We start from the raw sequence: 22,650 nt of genomic DNA on the forward strand, positions 1-22,650 counted from the left end.
AATTTTGCCATTTTGTTGGTCTTTTCTTTGTCCAGAATGTTGTTAATAATGGAATAATACAGACATGTTAAACTTTCCATATTGATAAATTGATTGAAATCTTGTGCACAGGCTGCATCTGGAGAAATCTGTTTGTAATCCGATTTAGTTAATAATTATATTATATTATTATATATAATAATATATATATTATATAATAATAATTATATCCTTATGATTATGATTAGACAAAGGCAACTCTTACAAGTGGAGCTACTGTGCTATTAGAGGTAACTCTATCAGTCACCACTTTGCCTCTACAGCTACAATCCATGTACAAAGCATGTAACAATCCTATTCACTACAATGACCCAGTGGTCTGAGGGAAACCGGACCTATGTTCTTCAAGTGTTCCAAGAATGCTAGCTTGGGCACCAGTGCTGGAAAGACAAGAGCACAGGGGAGCCTTACGGCACAGAAACACTAGGACAGGGCTCTCCCCGTCTCCCCCTGCACAGAGTGCCATCGCACTGACACCGCTCTCTAAACCTGCTAGTTAGGGGGCACGTTCAGCAGTGCACTTTAGCTGCTTTGCTCTACTTCGGTGATACAAAGCAGCTGAACTCCCTGTGTAACTGGCTAGTGTGCTCTGACTTCTCTGTGTTGATTTGGCACCCTGGGGAATCTGCCCTTAGAAGTTAAACCATTTTTCTGTAGTTGAATGTCAATGCTGCATATTATCATCTTCTGACCAATACTGCATTGTTCCAGTATTCTCATTTGGGGTTCTCCTTTAAAGTCGGTGTATGCAATTGTAAATAATTTTTCAAAGCTAAGGAAATTCCTGGACAAAACCTACATTAAAAATCATTATCTAAAATGCTTTCAGCCCGGTTCTACCATCATTGCATGGAATTGCTGCAGGGAAAAGTTAAAGCTGGCAAACTACCTAGAGGCCAATACTGTGGCTGGGTGGATAGTGCACTAGACTATGACTCAGGATACTTTGGTTCTAGTTCTAGACCTGCTGAGGCAAGTTACTGTCCCTCTCCATTTTCCCATCTGTAAAATGGGGTTAATGTTACTGACCTGGTTTTTAAAGCACTGTGGGATGGAGAGTGTTAGAATATAAGATATTCAGGCCTGCCTGTAAGGGCCTATACTTTAAGAACTCAGGTGTATTTTTATCACTTAGCTAGTTACAAGGGTATAAAAACAAAGAATCAAAATCACAGTCTGCCTATGTATGGGCCTTCTCTCACTAGGATAGTCTGAGGCCTTGTTCTTAGGCTAAGGCCTTTGGCTAAGTAGCAGGGGCATCCATAAGCTGGGAAGCATACAGTCACATCTTCACATCCCAAACCAGTCACATTGAAATAAGGTGATATTGGGCTGTTAAGGAAGACAATCCTGTCCTCATATGCCCATCACCACCAGATAAAGAAACAGATCTTAAGATGGTTAAAGAAAACGTAGTTTGATAGCATCCTGTGAGGCAAGAAATCACTTATCAATGATTGTGCTTGTAAAACCCTCATTTCTGCATTGTTTTATCTTTGTGGCCCCCACTTTTCTATTGTTAATCTGTCTGGTTCTCTAATTGTTTCTGTCTGCTGTATAATTAATTTTACTAGGTGTAAATTAATTAGGGTAGTGGGATATAATTGGTTAGAGAATTATGTTACAGTATGTTCTATGACTCTATGATTCTATGTTAGGATTAGTTAGTTAAATTTCAGTAAAATGACTGGTTAAGGTATAGCTGAGAATATTACTATATAAACTGGGGTCAAACAGGAACTGGAAGGGAAATTGGAATCATGCTTGCTAAGGGGAATGGGAACAGGGACTAGGGAATGGGGAACAGGGACACAGGCAAGGCTCTGTGGCATCAGAGCTGGGAACGCGGACATGGGGTAAATGCTCTGTGGCATCAGAGCTTGGAATGGAACACTGGGGAACAGACTCTATCAGAGATAAACCTGACTGGTGTGAAGGGCTTCGGAATATGCTTGCTTGGAAAGCAACCCCAATAAACATTGCATTGGCTGCACTTCGGACTTCTGGTCTTTTGCTGCTTGCTGTCTGCATGACAAGAACCAGGAAAGTGGGAGGGAGAAGGGAAAGCCCTCTAACAGAGCATGCTAGGTAAGAGCTGTGTAATTCTTCCCTTAATGTGTTTAGATTTCCCTTAACTCTGATTGTCCTGGTTTTATTATAGTGGCGGGGGAGGAAGGGGCACTATAGTTAAGGTTCCATCATGACATCTATTTAAACTCTGACCGTTCTAAAATCTACATGTTTAGCTGTAGTTGGATTCTTTTGCAATTTGGTGTGTATAGCACCCTGTCCAGCCCTGAAGGGGTTTAAAGACAGCCCTGGGAGAGGGCTGTAGCAAGAGAGAAAAAGCAACTAGGCTGATTGGGGAAACAGCCGCAGCTGGGCCACACTCTAATCAGGCCTCAGATGGTCGTATAAAGGCAGGGAAGCCAGGAGCAGACATAGTCTCTCTCTGTTTACAGAGGGAGATGGGCCTGGCTGCAGGGAGCTAGACCGGGTACCTGAGTGAAGCAGGGCTGGAGAAAGGCAGAGGAGCCGGGGAGCTCCAGCCTGGAAAGCCCCAGGCTGCTGCCTAGCACAAGGCCATCAGGTACTGGGGGTTGCAGAGGGCAGCCCAGGGGTAGGCAAAGGCAGCAGGTCCAAACCCAACCTTGCCAGTGATGAGTAGGCTGATACTGCAGTCTGCCCCAGGGTATCTAAACCTACTGCTAACCAGTCCCGTGGGTTGTAAATGGAGATGAAGCACTTGTACATTTAATCAACTGTGGGATTGGCAGAGGAAAGGTATGTGTGTCAATGGGTCATATTCGGATATTGCTGAGAGAGGGGCAAAGGCAGGGCCGGCTTCAGGCACCAGCATCCCAAGCAGGTGCTTGGGGCGGCAATCTGCAAGGGGTGGCAGTCTGTGTGGTTTTTGCTCCCAAGCAGCGTGCTGAATTGCTACCGCAGACGGCAGGGGCAGTCCATGTGCCGTTAGGGCAACTTGCGCGTTTCTGTAGTGGCGGCGATTCCGAGGCAGCTTCTATATTCTGGCTGAAGACAGAAGCTGCTGCCGAATTGCCGCCACCACGGAAATGCACATGCCTCCCTAATGGCACATGGACTGCCCCCGCCGTCCACGGCAGCAATTCGGCGCGCTGCTTGGGGTGGCAAAAACAGTAGAGCCAGCCCTGGGCAGAGGTAAGGTTGCATGGGATTCCTTAACTCTGCATTTCCTCATTTTCAGACATTTGAGTTTTGTGCAACTGAGCTTTCTGCCATGGGACAACATATCACCAAGCAACCATAACTATGCATTACCATAGCTTTTTGCCATGGATTAATACTTAGTTTGGGGATAATTGTGACATTACTGGTAATTTAAGGGAAACAACATTACAGCAGGAACTCTCAACTTTAATGTCATCTTGCCATAGTTTGTGTGTGGGAATATACATCGAGACAAGACATCAGAGGGGCAACTGTGACATCTCCTCTGCAGCTTCCCAGGTCGCCTGTCCTGCCTTTTCCCACTCTTTTTGTTTCTTTGGGCCATAGGGTTTCTCCATAAGAAAGAGATCAGTGGATTTCCTGCACCTGTCCCGGCACTGCTGGAAGTGATGAGATCTCCCGGATGGGGCTAAGAGATGGAGGGGAAAGGTGGAGACAAGCCTTGTGCTTGGAGAAAGGACAAAGGGAAGGAAGTAAAGAGGGAGCAGGTGGGTTAGGAGATAGTCCTGCAGCAGCATTTTGAATAGCTGTGAGTGTTAGTTTGGAGGCCTGAGGTCCAAGAGGAGGAGATCATAATAATCAAGGCAGGAGATGCAAGGGGCTTGGACAAGAGCTTTTATCAACTTTATAGGTAGGTAAGGCTGGGTCTTCCCAGTGTCCTAGGGGCCACAGCAGTGAGGTTTAGACACAGTTTGGATGTGTGGGTCTGGGTGAGGGCCAGGTCAAAGTGACATGCTGGTTACCAATGTGAGTGACAGGGAAGCTAGGGATGTAGTCTGGGGTGACAGTGGGGAGAAGGAAGGGCTTGGGGGAAGATGAAGAGCACCACTTAGGCTGTGTTACATTTCCCTGAGAGATGTCAGAGAGACAGGTGAGATGTCAGTGTGGATGGAGCAAGACAGGTCTGCGAGAGACAGGTAAACTAGAGAGTCATCACTATAAAAATAAAGCTGTTGCTGGCATCACAACATACCTAAATACATGCACATTTCTCATGTGTTCCTTACCAGTGTAAGCCAGTTCCATAGCTCTAGGGAGGAATGGAAGCTGGTGTGACCAAAGTGCAGCCACCAGGCATGGGCCACAGTGACCCTTCTCTCTGTACAATTGCTGAATTGCATGCTGGGAGCTGCAGGCTCCCTTGGCCATGCCTCTGGATTGTAGACCTGGTGGTTGGAATCTGTTCCAATTTTTGCACATTTTCTATGGCTCTTCAGGTCTAGACAAGATGCCAATGTGGCTTTCAAGTGAGCACAGTGTGAGCAACCTGCTTTGGTGCTATCAGTACCTGTGTCATGTATCCATCCCTCTCCACATCAATCGCCCTCTGACTGGACTGACCTCTTTAGGTGCCTCCGTCTGGATGAACGCCTCATAAATTTTCTTGGCCTTCTCAGCCATCTTGGTGGGGGACTTGATTTTCTTGTATTCTTCACAGGCAATCCAAAACTCAATGTTCTCCTCACTGAACTCAGATCTAAGGAAGCTCCTGAAGCTGGCAAGCCCATCTGCTCAGAGAGAAAATTGGGAAAGGCTTCTCTCAACATCACACTCCCCAGTACAATCAGCTGGAAGAAATGAATTTGCCATGGCTGGGGCAGTTTGAGAGTGGAAGGGAAATGGAGCCGTCCCAGACCATGCACATCCAGCTCTGCCAGACCCAACCTTTGTTCAAGGTGTTTGCATTGACAATGTGAGATCATATCACCATGTTATGACACGGCACAGAGCAAAGACCATGTTGTGCTGACCTGTGAGGCTGTGTCTGATCACAGTGATCCCTTCATGCAATTAGTACTGCAGAACCCAGAGATGTTCAAGCTCTCCGTACATTGTGAGCAATCACAGAATCCAAACCCAATCTTCTCTCACCTCACAAACAAGCTCTTTTCAGTTATGGACATGTTTAGGTCCTCAGCAAACAAGCCCAGCATTGTTCAGCTGCTTGACTTTCGCAATTCTGCTCTGGGACACCCTGAGCCCTGGGGAAATGGCACATCTGAACCCAGATCTGAATTTCCTATCTGGCTCCTGTCTCTGCAAGGGCCTAAACCAACAACCCGGGCCTCTCCTGGAGTTCCCTCCTGCATGTCCCAAGTCTGGGGGTCGGGGGAGCTACAGGGAGCAGAATGGAAGTGCCATAATGCATTTGAGTGCATTTGGGGGAAGGAGCCTGTGTGTACAAGTCTGTGCTTGATTCACAGGGAGAGGGAGGGAGAGATGGTACAGGACTGGAAAGAACATAAGAATATATGGGAAGGGGTCAAAGGTTCCTCTTATGCACCTGGCTGGCAGTGCTATGGGTGGGGTTAGGGGTTCCCCCTCAAGTCCCTGGCTGGCAGTGCTGTAGAATGGTGGTCCCATCGTGTGCCTGGCTGGCAGTGCTGTGGGGCACAGGGGGTCCACTCGTGTGCCTTGCTGGCAGTGCTGTAGGATGGGGGTCTCCTCATGCCCCTGGCTGACAGCCCCGTAGGATGAGGGTCTGCTCGTGTGCCTGGCTAGCAATGCTATGGGGTGGGGTTCCCCTCGCCCACCTAGCTGACAGTGCTGTAGGGTGCGGGGGGTCCCCTCGCGCTCCTGGATGGCAGTGCTGTGGGACTGAAGTGTTATATTTTGAACATGTCGCAATGAAATATTTGGAGGGGTTGGGGTGCGCGTGTGTGTGTGTGCGCGCACGTGTGTGTACAAAACCATTCACTTTCCTTAACCCAAACGGGTATTTTTCAGTGAATACACTAATCTTCTGGAAATTTTCATCAGGCTCTTGTGCATGCACCTTTTCTCCCAGAAGCCAATTCCTGTCCGGCCCTTTCTCTTTAAGCCTTTCCAAAGCTGGACGGTGCTCATAGACTGATAGACCAACAGGCCATAAAGGACCATCGTGATCATCAGGTATGACCTCCAGCACATCACAGGACACAGAACCGCGCTCACCCACTCCTGTAATAGACCTCTAACTTCTGGCTGAGTTAGTGAAGTTCTCTAATCATGGTTTAAAGGCTTCAAGTTACAAAGAATCCACCATTTACACTAGTTTAAACCTGCAAGTGACCTGCAGAAGGGGATAAGCCCCTAGGTCTCTGCCAATCTGACCCAGGGGAAAATTCCTTCCTGACGCCAAATATGGCAATCAGTTAGACCCACCAGCCAGACACCTGGGAAAGAATTATCTGTAGTAACTTAGGGCCCTCCCCATCTAGTGTCCCATTATCAGCCATTGGAGACATTTGCTGCTACATGTTGCAGGTAGTTTCATCAGAGTACCACCTTCATAAACTTATCAAGCTCAGTCTTGAATCCATTTAAGTTTTTGCCCCTACTGTTCCCCTGGGGAGGCTGTTCCAGAATGTCACTCCTCTGATGGTTAGAAAACGTCATCTAATTTCATGCCTAAAGTTGTTGATGGATAGTTTATACCATTTATTCTTGTGTCACCACTGAACTTAATTCCTCTCCCTCCCTGGTATTTATCCCTCTGATGTATTTGTAGAAAGCAATCACATCTCCTGTCAGCTTTTGCTTGCTTAGTCTAAACAAGCCAAGCTCTTTGAGTCTCCTCTCACAAATTAGGTTTTCCATTCCTCTGATCATTTTTTAACCCTTCTTTGCACGTGTTTCAGTTTGAATTCATCTTTCTTAAGCATGGGAGACCAGAACTGCACACACTATTCCAGATGAGATCTCACCAGTGCCTTGTACAATGATAACACTTAATTATCTCTACTGGAAATACCTCACCTGATGCATCCTAGGACTGCATTAGCCTTTTTCATGGCCACATCACAATGACGGTTCATAGTCATCCTGTGATCAACCAATACACTCAGGTCTTTCTCTTCCTCTGTCACTTCCAATCCAGAATCCACAGTTTATAGCAAAAATTCTTATTGTTAATCCCTAAATGCATGACCTTGCACTTTGCAATATGAAATTTCTTGTATGATATTCTGGTCCTCCTCTAGATTAGCAATACCTCCCAACTTTGGTTCATCCACAAATTTTATAAGCACACTGCCACTATTTGTGCCAAAGTAAGTAATAAAAATGTTAAGATTGGTCCCAAGACTGATCCCTAAGGAACTCCACTAGTAACCTCCCTCCAGCCTGACAGTTCACCTTTCAGTATGACCTGTTGTAGTCTCCCTTTTAATCAGTTCCTTATCTACCTTTCAGTTCTCATATTAATCTCCTCTTCTCCAATTTAATAATTTCCTATGTGAAAATGCCGTACTGAAATCCAGGTAGATTAGATCTACTACATTTCCTTTGTCTAAAAAAATCAGTTATCTTCTCAAAGAAAGAGGTTAGGTTGGTCAGGCACAACCTTCCTTTTGTAAAACCATGTTTTATTTTATCTCAACTACCATTCACTTCTCTAACTATTTTCTCTTTCAAAATTTGTTCTAAGACCTTGCATACAACTGAGGTCAAACTAGCAGGCCTATAGATTCCCAGATCACTTTTTTCCCTTTCTTAAAAAATAGATACTATAGTAGCAATTCTCCAGTCATAGGGAACAATCCCTGATTTACAGAGTCATTAAAAATCCTTACTATTGGGTCTGCAATTTCATGTGACAGTTCCTTTAATATGGTCAGGTTCATGGTTGAATCTAGCTGCACATATGGGGTTACTTTACTCTTTCCTTGCCAGTTCATTTGCTGTCTGGGTCGTTGTGATAATCTCTAGCAGCATCCTCAAAACCTGGACAGAGTAAGGGTGTCACTGTGAGGACTAAAGCTCCAGAGCCCCTATTCAGGCACTTGAAGAATGCCTGTGGGAGACCTAAGGAGCCCAGGTCTCCTTGACACCCACCTACACTCTCCTTCTACAGATTACTGCGAGTGCCTCTAAGCCTCCAGCTCACCATGTGCTTCCCCAGCTTTGCCCTGCTGTCTCCTGCCCTACCCACTTGCTCCCCCTCAGGCATAATCTCTCTGGGGCCACGGTACAGGCAAGCAAAACACACAAGGATTCTGGTAGCTAATGTGAATGCACTGAGTCATTTGGGCTTCACTTTGCACAAAACAACAAGGAAAGCAGAGATGGGGGAGGCTCAAGTGTGTGAGTGTCAGTGTGTCTATGAATGGGGTATTGTAGCGGGCCGGTGTGGCTCCCCTCCTCCCCAGGGAGGGTTGAGCCCCGGACGCAGGAAGGGGCGGGGCTACAGAACAGTGAGCCCGCCCCTCAGAGGGTCAGGCGGCGACCCAGAAGGATAAAAGCTGGCCATTCCAGCTCAGTCGGCGCCCAGCCACCGTGGGGAGCAGACCTGCCTGAGTGAGCTCCTGATGGGGGAGCCGTTGGAGTCCAGGGCAGTTGCCCGGACTGGCCGGAGATACCCCTCGCTCGCTACTGGGAAGACCTGCCGGAGCTTCCCTGCCCCACATACGAAGAGGAGCCACCAGGGACTTCCCCGCTACCGTGCTGTTACCCCGAGGAACCCCCGGAGCAGAATTGGCCGGACTTCCCCGAGGAACTACCCGATCTACCCCCCAGCCCAGGTTGTGAGGAACCCATGCAGTGGGACTTCCCGGGACCAGACGCTGTGGACCAGGTAGGACCAGAGGGGATATTGGAAGTGGCTCGGGGGCAGCCGACCTCAGTCAGGCTGCTGACCAGACAGTGCCCATGTCAGTGTGTTGAGGTCAGGATCCCCACTGACCGTAAGCGGTAACGACCGCTGCCTAGGGCCCCGGGCCGGGACACAGTGGAGTGGGTGGGCCTGTGTCCCCCCTGCCACCCCACTCACGGGTGGCAGTTATCCCCCTCATGTTACTGCTCAGCCCTGCTGCAAGAGGCCTGAGCTTCCCCTGTACTGTTTCCTGCTCCACCTTGCAGCCAAAAGCCGGAGCCCCAGTAGACTCTAACTCTGTTGTCTAGTCTTAAAGGGACAGGGCAGAGCCTACGTGAGACCAGTGGGCCGGTGTGGCTCCCCTCCTCCCCTCAGAGGGTTGAGCCCCGGATGCACCCCGTTACAGGTATATATGAGTGATTTGTTAGCAGGCACCAACATTGGTACCTAAATAATGGCAGAACAGCAGTGTAAGATCTGCACAGAGCCACCTCTGCTACTGCTGCTGTGGCCAGAAGACAGCTCCCCTCTGCCTCCCCTGCAGAGCCCCAGGGGCAAGTTAGAGTCCTAGGTGCAGTATTGTGCTGAGTGCCACAGTCATCTCAGCAGCAAAGCTCCCTTCTTGGCTGGGGAGAAAGGCCTGCCAGGGCAGGCAAGCATCTCACGAGAGGGCTGCAAAGTCAGCAGCTTCCAACAGTTGCAAATGCATTGTGAAATCAAGAAGAATAAAAGAGGCTGTGAAGTGACAGAGGGTCTGTCTATACAGCAACTAGACACCCGTGGCTGGCCCCTGACAGCTGACTTGGGTTCTGGCTGCAGGGCTGTTTCATTGCTGTGTAGATATCCGGACTTGGGCTGATGGCTGGGCTCTAGGACCCTGCAAGGTGGGAGGGTCCCAGAGCCCTGGCCCCAGCCCAATCCTCAAAGTCTACATAAGAATGAAACAGCCCCACAGCCCAAGCCCTGCAGCCCAGAGTTGGCTGGTATGGGCCAGCCATGGGTTTTTCTTTGCTGTGTAGACAGACCCTCAGGTCCCAGACCTTCAGAGCTTTTCACAGGGCTCAGCAGCCAGCAAAGTCTGACAGAACCCTGAGTGCAGTTAGCAGGAGCTTTTGGCTCCCAGACAGCCTCTGCCCTGACACCAGTAAAGCACATGCTAATTAATGAGCATCAGGCAGGGTTAGCCAGAGAGCAGTTCCAAGAAAATGAACTCTGGGAATCATCTGGAGAAAGAATGAGGCATCAAGAGATGAGTGTTACAAACCAAGGCACATGTGTCTGACATGACCCCGAATCCCAGACTACTGAACTCGCCCATTCCAGCACCAAGCCTGGAGAAAGAGAAGCAGAGCCTCATTAAGCAACAGAATGACCAGTAACTCAGAAAGTTTCCTGTCCTGCAGCCAGATAATGGGCTGAGACTGAACTTAGTCTATTCTAGAAAATTAGATCAGCTTAACTTGTCCAAAGCTGGTCTCCAAAGTGCCTGTAGGAGGCCCCAAGGAGCCTAGGTCTCCTTGACGCCCACCTACTCTTTAATTCTGCAGATTACTGCGAGCACCTCCGAGCCCCCAGCTCCACACATGTTTCCTCAGCATTACCCTTCCTTTCTCCCGCCCCATCGGCTCACTCCCTCTCAGCCATGATTATTCACACCCCTAAGATGTCGCTCAAGGGAGGGACTTATGCTATGCATTGTTCACAATGTAGACAGATCAATGTAAGAATTCTTCCATCAACCTAGTGCTATCTACTGCCTCTCAGGGCAATGGATTACTTATGCCAAGGGGAGAACCCCTCCCATTGGCATAGGTAGTATCTACACTGAAGCGATATAATGTGCCACTGTAGTGTTTCAAGTGTAGACAAACTGTTACAAACAGCATACGGGAATATCTGGGCTGAACTGGCCCCATGACAGTGCAGGAGAACTTTGTCACTGACTTCAATGGATCCACCCAGCATGGATCATTTTCTCTGGATCTGTAGACAGGGCCATGAAGCTCACCCACTAATGCATTTCTATTGCATTCTACAAGCTTGTATAGAAAGCCCGTCATCTAAACCAGCATCATTGACCAGGGTACTGGGAGGATGGAAGAGTAAAGAACCAGTACATAAGAACGGCAATACTGAGTCACACTAATGGTCCATCCAGCTCTGTATCTTGTCTTCTAACAGTGGCCATGCCAGATGCTTCAGAGGGAATTAACAGAACAGGTAATCATCAAGTGATCCATCCCCTCTTGCCCATTCTCAGCTTCTGGCAAACATAGGTTAGGGACACCATCCCTACCCATCCTGGATAATAGCCATTGATGGACCAATCCTCCATGAACTTTTTAGTTCTCTTTTGAACCCTATTATAGTCTTGGCTTTCACAACATCCTCTGGCAAAGAGTTCCCCAGGTTAACTGTGTTGTGTGAAGAAATACTTCCTTTTGTTTGTTTTAAACCTGCTGCCTATTAATTTCACTGGGTGAGCCCTAGTTTTTGTGTTATGAGGAATAAATAACACTTTCTTATTTACTTTCTCCACACTGGTCATGATTTTATAGACCTCTATCATATGCTCCCTTAATCATCTCTTTTCCAAGGTGAAAAGTACCAATCTTATTAATCTCTCCTCATACGGAAGCTGTTCCATACCCCTCAACATTTGTTACCTTTTCTGTATCTTTTCCCATTCCAATATATCTTTTTTGAGATGGGGCAACCATATCTGCAGGCAGTATTCAAGATGTGGACGTAGCATGGTTTATATAGAGGCAATATGATATTTTCTGACTTATTATCTATCCCCTTCCTAATGATTCCCAACATTCGGTTAGCTTTTTTTGCTGCCTCTGCACATTGAGCAGATATTTTCAGAGAACTAGTTATGATGATTCCAAGATCTTTCTTGAGTGGTAACAACTAATTTAGACCCCATCATTTTATATGTATAGTTTTAACTATGTTTTTCAATGTGCATTACTTTGCATTTATCAACACTGAATTTCATCTACCATTCTGTTGCCCAGTCACCCAGATTTGTGAGATCCCTTTGTAACTCTTTGCAGTCTGCTTTGGACTTAACTATCTTGAGTAATTCTGTATCTGCAAATTTTACCACCTCACTGTTTAACCCTCTTTCCAGATCGTATATGAATATGTTGAACAGTACTGGTCCCAGTACAGATCCCTGGGGGGAACACCACTATTTACCTCTATTCATTCTGAAAACCGACTATTTATTCCTACCTTTTGTTTCCTATCTTTTAACCAGTTACTGATCCATGAGAGGACTTTCCCTCTTATCCCATGACAGCTTATTTTGCTTACGAGCCTTTGGTGAGGGACCTTATCAAAGACTTTCTGAAAATCTAAGTAGGCTATATCCACTGGCTCACCCTTGTCCACATGCTTGTTGACCCCCCTAAAGTAGTAGTAGTAAATCTAGTACATTAGTGAGGCATGATTTCCCTTTACAAAAACCATGTAAGTCTTTTCCAACAAATTATGTTCATCTATGTGTCTTATAATTCTGTTCTTTACTATAGTTTCAACCAGTTTGACAGGTACTGAAGTTAGGTTTACCAGCCTGTAATTGCTGGCATCACCTCTGGAGCCTTTTTTAAAAAAATTGTCACATTAGCTATCCTCCAGTCATTTGGTACAGAAGCTGATTTAAATGATAGGGTAAATACCACAGTTAGTAGTTCTGCAATTTCATATCTGAATTCCTTCAAAACTCTTGGTGAATACCATCTGGTCCTGGTGACTTATTATTGTTTAGTTTATCAATTTGTTCCAAAACCTCCTCTAATTATACCTCAATCTGGGATAGTTCTTCAGATTTGTCACCTAAAAAGAATGGCTCAGGTTTGGGAATCTCCCTCCCATCCTCAGCTGTGAAGATCAATGCAAAGAATTCATTTAGTTTCTCCACAATGGCCTTATCGTCCTTGAGTGCTCCTTTAGCATCTCGATCATCCAGTGACCCCTCACTGGTTGTTTAGCAAGCTTCCTGCTTCTGATGTATTTAAACATTTGTTTATTACTTTTTGAGTCTTTGACTAGGTGGTTTTCAAATTATTTCTTGGCCTTCTTAATTAGATAGATAGATCAGTAGCCTAAAGCCTTAAAAAAATCCTTAAAGTCTCTCAGACGTAATGAGTTTGTGAGAGAGGCATTTAGTTCAGTTGGCTGCCAGGAAATTAAACAAGCCAGGAGGTTAAGGGCACTGAATCTGAGCATCGGACTTTACCACAGAGGCTGCTAGGTGACCAGACCCAGACTTGCTCTCCCCAGGTAACAAAGACAGAGAATGCACTGACAGAATGAGGGTGCTGGAACAAGCGGACATGGGAAAGAGCAGAATTGCATGATGCATAGCCAAGAGGGCTGAGAATTTAGGAACTTCTAGAAATGCATTCCATCTATTACTAAAGAAGGCAATTTTTCCAAAGAGCAGCTATTCAGCTGTCATTTACAGATGGTTGGAATTCCATCTTCCCAAAGGAAAATGCTGACAAAAATTGCTGAATTCCTTCCCCCCTCCACCCCCCAATTTTCATTGAATGCTGAAAACTGAAATATTTTGGCCCAAATCTCCACATTTTCTCTTTTGACAAAAAGTTAAAGTTTCCTGCAGGGAGTACTAAACATGCTGACATCACTGCATGAATAGCCACCTGTAATTAAACGTTCATTTCAAGGCCCATTTGCTTCCCCACACATTAGCCCCAGCTCTGCTGTGCCACAGCACACTTCTCTGGCAACTGAATACCTCCTCTCACACCTATCACACGTACAGCACAAAGTTACAGAAGCGATCCACTTTGGGGCGTTTGTCCAGCTTTACATAGCTGCTGTCAAGTTGTCTCTAGTCCCTGGCTGAAAGCTCATGCAAGGCTGAGAGCAGGGCATGCAGGGGGGAATGGGGACCTTCCCCAGCTTGTTGACAGTCCCGCTTCCTTTTGGCATCAGCAGAAACGCTAGCCCTAAGCAGTGGCAGGGTCCTCTCCTGTACCCTACCCCGGAGCTATCAAGCCCCCAGCTGGCTGGTTTTAAAGGGAATCATGAGGGAGGGGTCACTGCTTTATGCCCGTGGGAACATTTCACGCTCAGGGCATCTCTGTTCTCACTGCAGGGGCACAGGGAACTTACAAGCATTTTGCAGGAGCTTCTCCAGGGACTCACACCACTGCAAAGCCTCATCTGGCAAGGTCCTAGAGGGAGAGAAAAACACAGACTGAAATTGTGACTGCACATCATCAATGAAAATGTAGGAGAACTGAGAACACTTCACAAGCCTTATCACCCCCTTTTACAGAGGGGAAATGGAAGCATAGAACAACAAAGTGACCTGTCCAAGGGCACAATGCAAGTCAGTGGCAGAGACAGGAACAGAACCTAGAAGTCCTGACAAGGCATTAGCCACTAACCATATGACTCTCCTCCTGGAGATGCATACAAATATAACCAGTCTCCTTTAGAGCCAGCTGGGGTTTCTATTGGGAGATAGAGGTGTCTTTTTCCCCACATGCTGACAAAAAGGAAAATCCAAACCAGCAGGTGCGAGGTAAATCTGTGAAGGAAATACATGGCACGGAGCAGAAAATTGCTTGTAGAAACTGGGTGCATCCATTGCCCCCTCCCCCTGCTCATCTGCGGTCTGGGACTGTGCCTGGTCCTGGGACTGGTTGCTGCTGGGAACCAGGGTGTTGTAAGGGTGCAGGGAATAGCTGGACCTGGATGCTCCTTGTAGCATAGGAGCTGCTCCAAGGAGAGCTGTTCCTCAGATATAAATAGCAGAAACAACCTCAATCTGTTTATCAGCATTAAAATGGTGGAGTGAGTCTTGAAGACACTGAGGGTCAGTCATCCCTGACAGGGCAGCGCCCAGTGCAAGGACTGAGATGGGGGCTTGTGCTCCCCCCACATCCTGGGGCTTCCAAACCCATGGTGCAGATTGCAGCCACCCTGAGAGCTGCGCTGACTAATTGCAATGGCCCACATGGTCTGTAGCAGTGCCACAGAATAGTTGGGCAGAACCTAGCCCTTTCACGTCCCCTTCTATTCCTGACCTTTCACAGGGGGTTGTGTGTGTTGTGTGGGTTTTGTGGGGGGTTTCCCCTTCAGTTTGCAGAGGCTGGTAGGGCACAGTGTGCAACAAGGGAGGCAGGGGAAGACGCATAAAGAAATGGCGGCTCAGGTGATCTTCAGCGGGATTCTACCTGTCCATAGAGGAGGAGAACAAAGGCAAGACAAGATTATGATGATCAACAGATGTCTCAGGCAGTGGTGCTATAAGGAGGTCTGTGACGGTCGGTGCCCCCATAAGGCTTTATGGAAATATGCTTATGTATGTGTATATATATATAACATAACTAGAATGTGTTGTATGCTATATATGCCATGTAACATATCTCTATAAAGGTTACGATCTACCGAATCTATTAATCCCATTGTAGGCATGAATCATTTTTGTATTCGAAGTTATGAATATTGGCTGCATACTTGTTTGATTCTAAGTAGGATGTAGTGAAGCAGTTGGTCAGCTTCCTAAGAAAATACTATTCTCAGTAAGTGCCCAATCAAGAAACACTTAAGCCAGCAATGAACTTGGAGACACCAATCCACATCTGGGCTTTCCCAGGAATGTGGCTTGGCTGGTAAGGAACTCAGTCATGCATGCACATGTGATTTGCCCAGGTGATGCCAAAACTCCATTTGAAGCTGGACTTCACATAGGAGAGAGGCGGGGGTCTTCACCCACAAGAGAGTCTATTTAAGACCATGGGAAACCCCTCCATTTTGTCTTCAGCTGGCTAAAGAGAGCCTCTCCACCCCCAAAGATACTTGAAAGAAACTGGAACAAAGGACAGTGATTCCAAGGGGTGTGAGTGATTGCTGGACCCAGACTAAAATGAGATTAGTCTGTAAAAGGAAGCATTCTGGAACTGGTGAGAATCTTATCTGTATTCAGTTCCTTACTGTATTAAACATAGACTTGCGTGTGCTATTTTATTTTACTTGGTAGTTCACTTTGTTCTGCCTGGTTTCAGAGTAGCGGCCGTGTTAGTCTGTATCTGTTCTGCCTGTTACTATTTGGAACCACTTAAATCCTACTTTCTGTATTTAATAAAATCACTTTACTTATTAATTAACCCAAAGTATGTATTAATACCTGGTGGGGGAACAGCTGTGCATATCTCTCTATCAGTGTTATAGAGTGTGAACAATTTATGAGTTTACCTGGTATAAGCTTTATACAGGATAAAACAGATTTATTTGGGTTTAGAACCCATTGGGAGTTGGGCATCTGACTGTTAGAGACAAGAGCACTTCTGTAAGCTGCCTTCAGTTAAGTCTGCAGCTTTGGGGCAAGTAATTCAGACTCTGGGTCTTTGTTGGAGCAGATGAATGTGTCTGGCTCAGCAAGACAGGGTGCTGGGGTCCCGAGCTGGCAGGGAAAGCAGGAGCAGATGTAGTCTTGGCACAGCAGTTGGCAGATCCCAAGGGGGTTTCTGTGATTCAACCTGTCACAGTGGCATAGTCGGCAGGATCTATGCACAGCTGATTGCTTTGAGATACTGGTAGTGATTTTAAATGAGTTTTAAGTGTGGTGGCTGGAGAACAGACAAAGTGGTTACTGGTTTGTTATTTTCTGTTTGCTTATTTCAGGCAAGGGAAGTAGGGACAGAAAAGGAAGCAAAATAAAGTCTGAACACTGGGTGCTGGGAAAGTCTGTTGACTAAGAATCCCCTGAGCTGAGTGCATCCCAATTTCAGTGAACTACTGAGGCGGTGTGGCCCAGCACAAGAAAGCAGGAAAATGACTACCAGTGAAGCAGCAACTAAACTAGAGCTGGCTAGACTGGAAGCAAAAGAGAAAGAAAATGAACATAAATGACTGATGGAGAGAGAGGAGGCTGCCCACAAGAGAGCTATGGAGGCAGAAACAGCAAGGGTGGAGGCAGAGGATGCTGCCCACAAGAGAGTTATGGAGGCAGAAACAGCCAGGGAAGAGGCTGCCCATGAGAGAGCTATGGAGGCCCAGAGGGAGGCCCAGAAGCATGAACTGGCTGTTATGTAGTTGAAGAGACAAAACCCTCCACCTGCTGGCTCCACTTCCCCAAAAATCCACAAATGGGAGCAACTGTGTCCACAGTATGAGGAATCCAGCGATATTGCCAAATATTTCATCACCTTTTGAGAGACTGTGCACCCTCCATGCCATCCCTAAAGATCAAAAGATTACCACATATATAGCAAAATTGACTGGCAGAGCTCTGGACATATTCAATAAGATGCCTGTTGGTGATGCTTCAAACTATGGTAAATTTAAGGAACTGGTTTTGAAACAGTTTCGGGTTACACCTGAAACCTACAGGGTTAAATTCAGGAGGCTTAAGAGGGGATCTGGATTGAGCAATGTGGCTTATGTAAATGAAATGAGAGACTTGGTAGAGAAGTGGGTGAGGGGGAAAAGGCATTACAAGCTTGGAAGAAATGTGTGATTTGGTTACTCAGGAACAATTCCTGAATATGTGCAGTGATAACATAAAACAGTATTTGTGAGACAAAGGTGGATGCAGTGGGTCAATTAGCTGGGTATGCAGATTCTTATGAGCAAGCACAAGCTGCAATCAAACATAAAACACTGGCGGAGGGGTACAGGATTGGGGGAAAGCAGAATCACTGTTTTACCCCTGGGAAAAAGGAGGCTGGGTGTTCATCTCCCCATTCCCCTGTTGCTCATCCCAAATTTCCTGTGCAAGCAGAGAGCCCAAGAGGTGCTATCATTGTAAGTCAACTGAGCACCGGAGGAATAACTGTCCCTTGCTGAATGGGAACAAGCAGCAAGTAACACATAAAACTGCTACTTCTCAGAGCCCAGCTGCTGCCTCTTTCCCACAGGATTTGTAAAGCTTGCTTCCACACAACCAAGCAATGAGCATATGCATGCTGTTAAAATCAATTGTGAAGTGCTTCTGGGATTGAGGGACACAGGTGCTGAGATTTCTGTGGTCAGGAGGGATCTGATCCAGGAGAAGGATTTGTTGCCAGGTAAAATGGCAGAATTAGAAGTGGTGGGAGGTTACAAAGTCCTTGCACCTTTAGCTAAAGTACTGCCTGCAAACTGGTGGTTTGCAGGCTGAACTGACAGTTGCAATGGTGGCACACAATTTTGCACCATTTCTACTGGGGAATGATTTCTTTAATGTGGCAGAATCTGTCCCAGGGTTGGTTAGCAGTGAGAAGGAATCTTGTGCTAAAAGCCCTGGTGTGCGGGGGAATAGGTAAGTGTCTCTTAGGCTGTGGCTACACTTAGCACTTCAAAGCGCTGCCGCAGCAGCGCTTTGAAGCGCTAAGTGTAGTCAAAGCGCCAGCGCTGGGAGACAGCTCTCCCAGCGCTGTCCGTACTCCACCTCCCTGTGGGGAATAACGGGCCGCGCTCCCAGCGCTGGGGCTTTGACTACACTGGCGCTTTGCAGTGCTGCAATTTGCAGCACTGGAGAGGGTGTGTTTTCACACCCTGCTGCAGCGCTGCAAATTTGTAAGTGTAGCCAAGCCCTCAGATTCCTCTGTAGCAGTAAAGAATGCAGCTTTGGGGGCAGGGATGGTTGTGGCCAGTTCCTGGGGCTCCAGGCAAGTCCCAGAGGGAGGGGCTGGACAAAGCCAGCTCCTCTGTAATCATCTCCCTCGGGGAGGGGAATGTACCACTTTGTAACAGGGGGGCTACTCCAGCTGCTGACTGCCAGGAAGGTGCAGGTCAGCAGTGGGCAAGGCCTGCCCTGGAGTGCACAGAGGCATGTGCCCTAAAGGTGGAAGTTGGGGTCCTGGTGATCACTGTGGTGGGAACAGACCCCAAGATCTCTGTAGCTGGAAGCAAGCCCAACCTGAGTGAAAAGGGGGGAATTTTGCTGGCCAGTGAAGGGTCTGCCATAGCTGGTAGCTGTGAGCCCACAGCTAGACCAGGGTCACCTTCCCTTTTGGGGGACACAGGAGTGTCTGACCCAGAGGGAAGCCGAGATGGAAGGTGAGGGGGAGTGAGAGAATCTGCCCACTTTTTGTAGGGAGGATCTTTCCCAGGAGGAAGGTGAAAAGTCTGCATTTAAAATTCCAGATCTCTCTCCTATGGATCAGGTTTTAAGGTAAAACTGGGGTCAGATCTCTGGGAGGGGGGAGTCCATCCAGCTGACCTGTTGGGAACAGAAAGTGGGGTTTTACCAAATCAAGGCACTCCATTGAAAGATGATGTTCTTGCAATGCTTGTAAGGGATAAAACTGTCTCTCCAAGACAGGAGGAGAAAAATCTCTGCATGGGTGAAAGTTCACAAGGGAGTGGGGTCCAGCAACTAAGATGTCTGTGCACCAATGCAAGGAGCCTGGGGAACAAAATGGTGAATTAGAACTACTGAGGGTGAAACCAGATACTTTAGGGATAACAGAAACATGATGGAATAGTAGTCATGACTGGAGTACAGGAATTGAAGGGTATGTGCTGTTCAGGAAAGACAGAAAAAAAGGTAAAGATGGTGGAGCAGCATTGTATACTAATGATGTTGTAGACTAAAGAAATCAGAAGTGATAGAATAGATAAAACAGAATCTGTGTGGGTCAAGAGCACTTTGGGGAAGAAAGCTACGGGAGACTCCCCATGGATAGTGCTTGGGATATTCAACAGACCTCCCCGCAAGGATCTGACTTGAATATGAATATGAACCTCTTTAGTGTTTTTAATGAAATAAACACTACTAGGAATTTTGTGATTATGGGAGACTTTAACTTCCCAGATATAGATTGGAGAACAAATGCTACTAATAGATGGATATAAACAGGCCAGCAACAAATTTAGGCTTGAAATTAGATGAAGGTTTCTACCCATCAGAGGAGTGAAGTTCTTGAACAGCCTTCCAAGGGGAGCACTGGGGCTAGGTTCCAGTGGAAACCTAACTGGATTCAAGACTGAGCTTGATATGTTTATAGAGGGGATGGTATGATGGGATGGTGTAAACGGGTTGACTCACCCCTGCGGCGCCTCCTGCTGGTTGCTTTCCGAATCTAGCTCTTTTTCCAGTCCGGAGCGCCCTCTGCAGGCTGGTGATCCACCTGCTTTACTCTCGGCCCCGTGTCCCTCCCTGGACCCGGTGCCCCTTTAACTATACTTGGGTCTCCCCCTCCCAGGGGAACCCCCAGTCTACTATCCCCACTTTGCCTCAGTAGTGGCCACTGACAGTCATGGTCTAGCCCCACACCCTGGGGCAGACTGCAGCATCGGCCCACTCATCACAGGCCAAGGGGGTTTGGACCTGCTGCTTTGCCTACTCCTGGGTTGTCCCTTGCAACCCCCCCACAGTACCTTCTGGCCTACCGCTAGGCTGCAGCCTGGGGTTTTCCTGGCCAGAGCTCCCCAGCTCCTTAGCCTTCCCAGCCCTGCTTCACCCAGGTACTCTTGCTCTGCTTCTAAGCAGCCAGGCCCATCTCTCTCTAACCACAGAGAGAGACTGTCTGGGCGCCTGGCTTCCCTGCCTTTTATAAGGCCCTGCTCCTCAGTTTGGGGCGTGGCCCCCAGCTGCAGCCACTTTCCCAATCAGCCCAGCCAAAAGCCCCTTCCCAGGGCTGTTTTAAAGCCCCACCGGGCGGGAGCGAATAGCCACTCCGCTACAGATGGCCTATAATGGCATGTAGCCAATCTGCAAATATCTCCAACGGTTAGTGATAGGACACTAGATTGGGAGAGCTCCGAGTTACTACAGAGAATTTTTTTCCAGGTGTCTGGATGGTAGATCTTGCCCATATGCTCTGGGTCTAATTCAGTGGTCCCAAAACTTTTTTAAGTTCTGCCCCCTCACCCTTAATGTAATTTTCTCACACTCCTGGGAGCAGCTGTCAGGAGCCAGGGCCATAGTCAGGGCCAGAGCTGTGGCTGGGGCCAGGGCTGGGAGTGGAGCCATGGCCAAGACTGGAGCCAGAGATGAAGTCAGGAGTGGAGCCAGGCCACATTCAGGAGCCAAGGGCTGAAGCCTGATGCCAGGCTTGAGTGATCATGAGCTAAACAAAATGGAACAAGAAAAATAGATCCTTGATTTCAAAAGGGCAAACTAAAAAATTAAGGGAATTAGTTAGGGCAGTGGACTGGGCTGAAGAATTTAAGGATCTGAATGTGGAGGAGGCTTGGAATTACTTTAAGTCAAAGTTGCAAAACCTTTCTGAAGCCTGCATCCCAAGCAAGGAGGGGAAAAATCATAGGGTTGCATACCAAGATGGATGAACAAACATCTCAGACAGGTGAAAGCAGAAAGCCTACAAGGAGATCAAAGATAATCTAGGTATGTCCAAACATCTAAACAAGTACTTTGCTTTAGTTTTTAATATGGTTAATGCTTAATCTCCTCATATTGGCAGGGTGGCTAATGGAAATGAGGATATGGAAATAGACATTACCACGTCAGAGGTCGAAGTCAAACTCAAACATCTGTTAGCAACAGAAAGAAAGTCAAGGAAAGTGTGGGCCCCTTGCTGAATGAGGGAGGGAACCTAGTGACAGAGGATGTGGAGAAAGCTAGTGTACTCAATGCTTTTTTTGCCTCTGTCTTCATAGACAAGGTCAGCTCCCAGACAGCTGCACTCTGCAGCATGGTATGGGGAGGAGGTGACCAGCTCTCTGTGGAGAAAGAAGTAGTTCGGGGCTATTTAGGAAAGCTGGACGAGCACAAGTCCATGGGGCCGGATGCGCTGCATCCGAGGGTGCTAAAGGAGTTGGCCGATGAGATTGCAGAGCCATTGGCCATTATCTTTGAAAAATCATGGTGATCAGGGGAGGTCCCGGACGACTGGAAAAAAGCTAATGTACTGCCCATCTTTAAAAAAGGGAAGAAGGAAGATCCAGGGAACTACAGGCCAGTCTGTCTCACCTCAGTCCCTGCACTTAGGATGGAGGAATCCCATGCACCGCTACAGACTAGGGACCAAATGGCTGGGCAGCAGTTCTGCAGAAAAGGACCTAGGGGTTACGGTGGACGAAAAGCTGAATATGAGTCAACAGTGTGCCCTTGTTGCCAAGAAGGCTAATGGCATTTTGGGTTGTATAAGTAGGGGCATTTCCAGCAGATCGAGGGATGTGATCATTCCCCTCTACTCAGCACTAGTGAGGCCTCATTTGGAGTACTGTGTCCAGTTTTGGGCCCCACACTACAAGAAGGATGTGGATAAATTGGAGAGAGTCCAGCGGAGGGCAACAAAAATGATTAGGGGGCTGGAGCACATGACTTATGAGGAGAGGCTGAGGGAACTGGGATTGTTTAGTCTGCAGAACAGAAGAATGAAGGGGGATTTGATAGCTGCTTTCAACTACCTGAAAGGGGGTTCCAAAGAGGATGGATCTAGACTGTTCTCAGTGGTAGAAGATGACAGAACAAGGAGTAATGGTCTCAAGTTGCAGAGGGGGAGGTTTAGGTTGGATATTAGGAAAAACTTTTTCACTAGTAGGGTGGTGAAGAACTGGAATGGGTTACCTAGGGAGGTAGTGGAATCTCCTTCCTTAGAGGTTTTTAAGGTCAGGCTTGACAAAGCCCTGGCTGGGATGATTTAGTTGGGTTTGGTCCTGCTTTGAGCAGGGGGTTGGACTAGATGACCTCCTGAGGTCCCTTCCAACCCTGAGATTCTATGATTCTATGATTCTATGATTTTAGGGACTAAATCAGGGGCCCTGGATTATCTCCATCCAGGAGAATTAAAGGAACTGGCACATAAAATTGCAAGCCCAATAGCAAGAATTTTTAATGAATCTGTAACCTTGGGAGTGGTACCATCTGACCGGAGAATTGATAATATAGT

The 22,650-nt window shown here is 47.3% G+C and overlaps 1 protein-coding gene across 1 annotated transcript in view; it reads right to left on the reverse strand.

Annotated features, from left to right (window-relative positions):
* The window catches only part of RGS5 (regulator of G protein signaling 5), a 101,336-nt gene that overhangs the window by 7,439 nt on the left and 71,247 nt on the right, over positions 1-22,650 (reverse strand). The window contains exons 3-4 of the mRNA XM_045028768.1: positions 13,973-14,034; positions 4,591-4,757 (exon numbers count right to left, since the gene is read on the reverse strand). Coding sequence (XP_044884703.1) covers positions 4,591-4,757; positions 13,973-14,034 — 229 coding nt within the window. The remainder of the gene's footprint in view (positions 1-4,590; positions 4,758-13,972; positions 14,035-22,650) is intronic.

Source organism: Mauremys mutica, chromosome 8, assembly GCF_020497125.1.
Source record: "Mauremys mutica isolate MM-2020 ecotype Southern chromosome 8, ASM2049712v1, whole genome shotgun sequence".
Taxonomy (NCBI): domain Eukaryota; kingdom Metazoa; phylum Chordata; order Testudines; family Geoemydidae; genus Mauremys; species Mauremys mutica.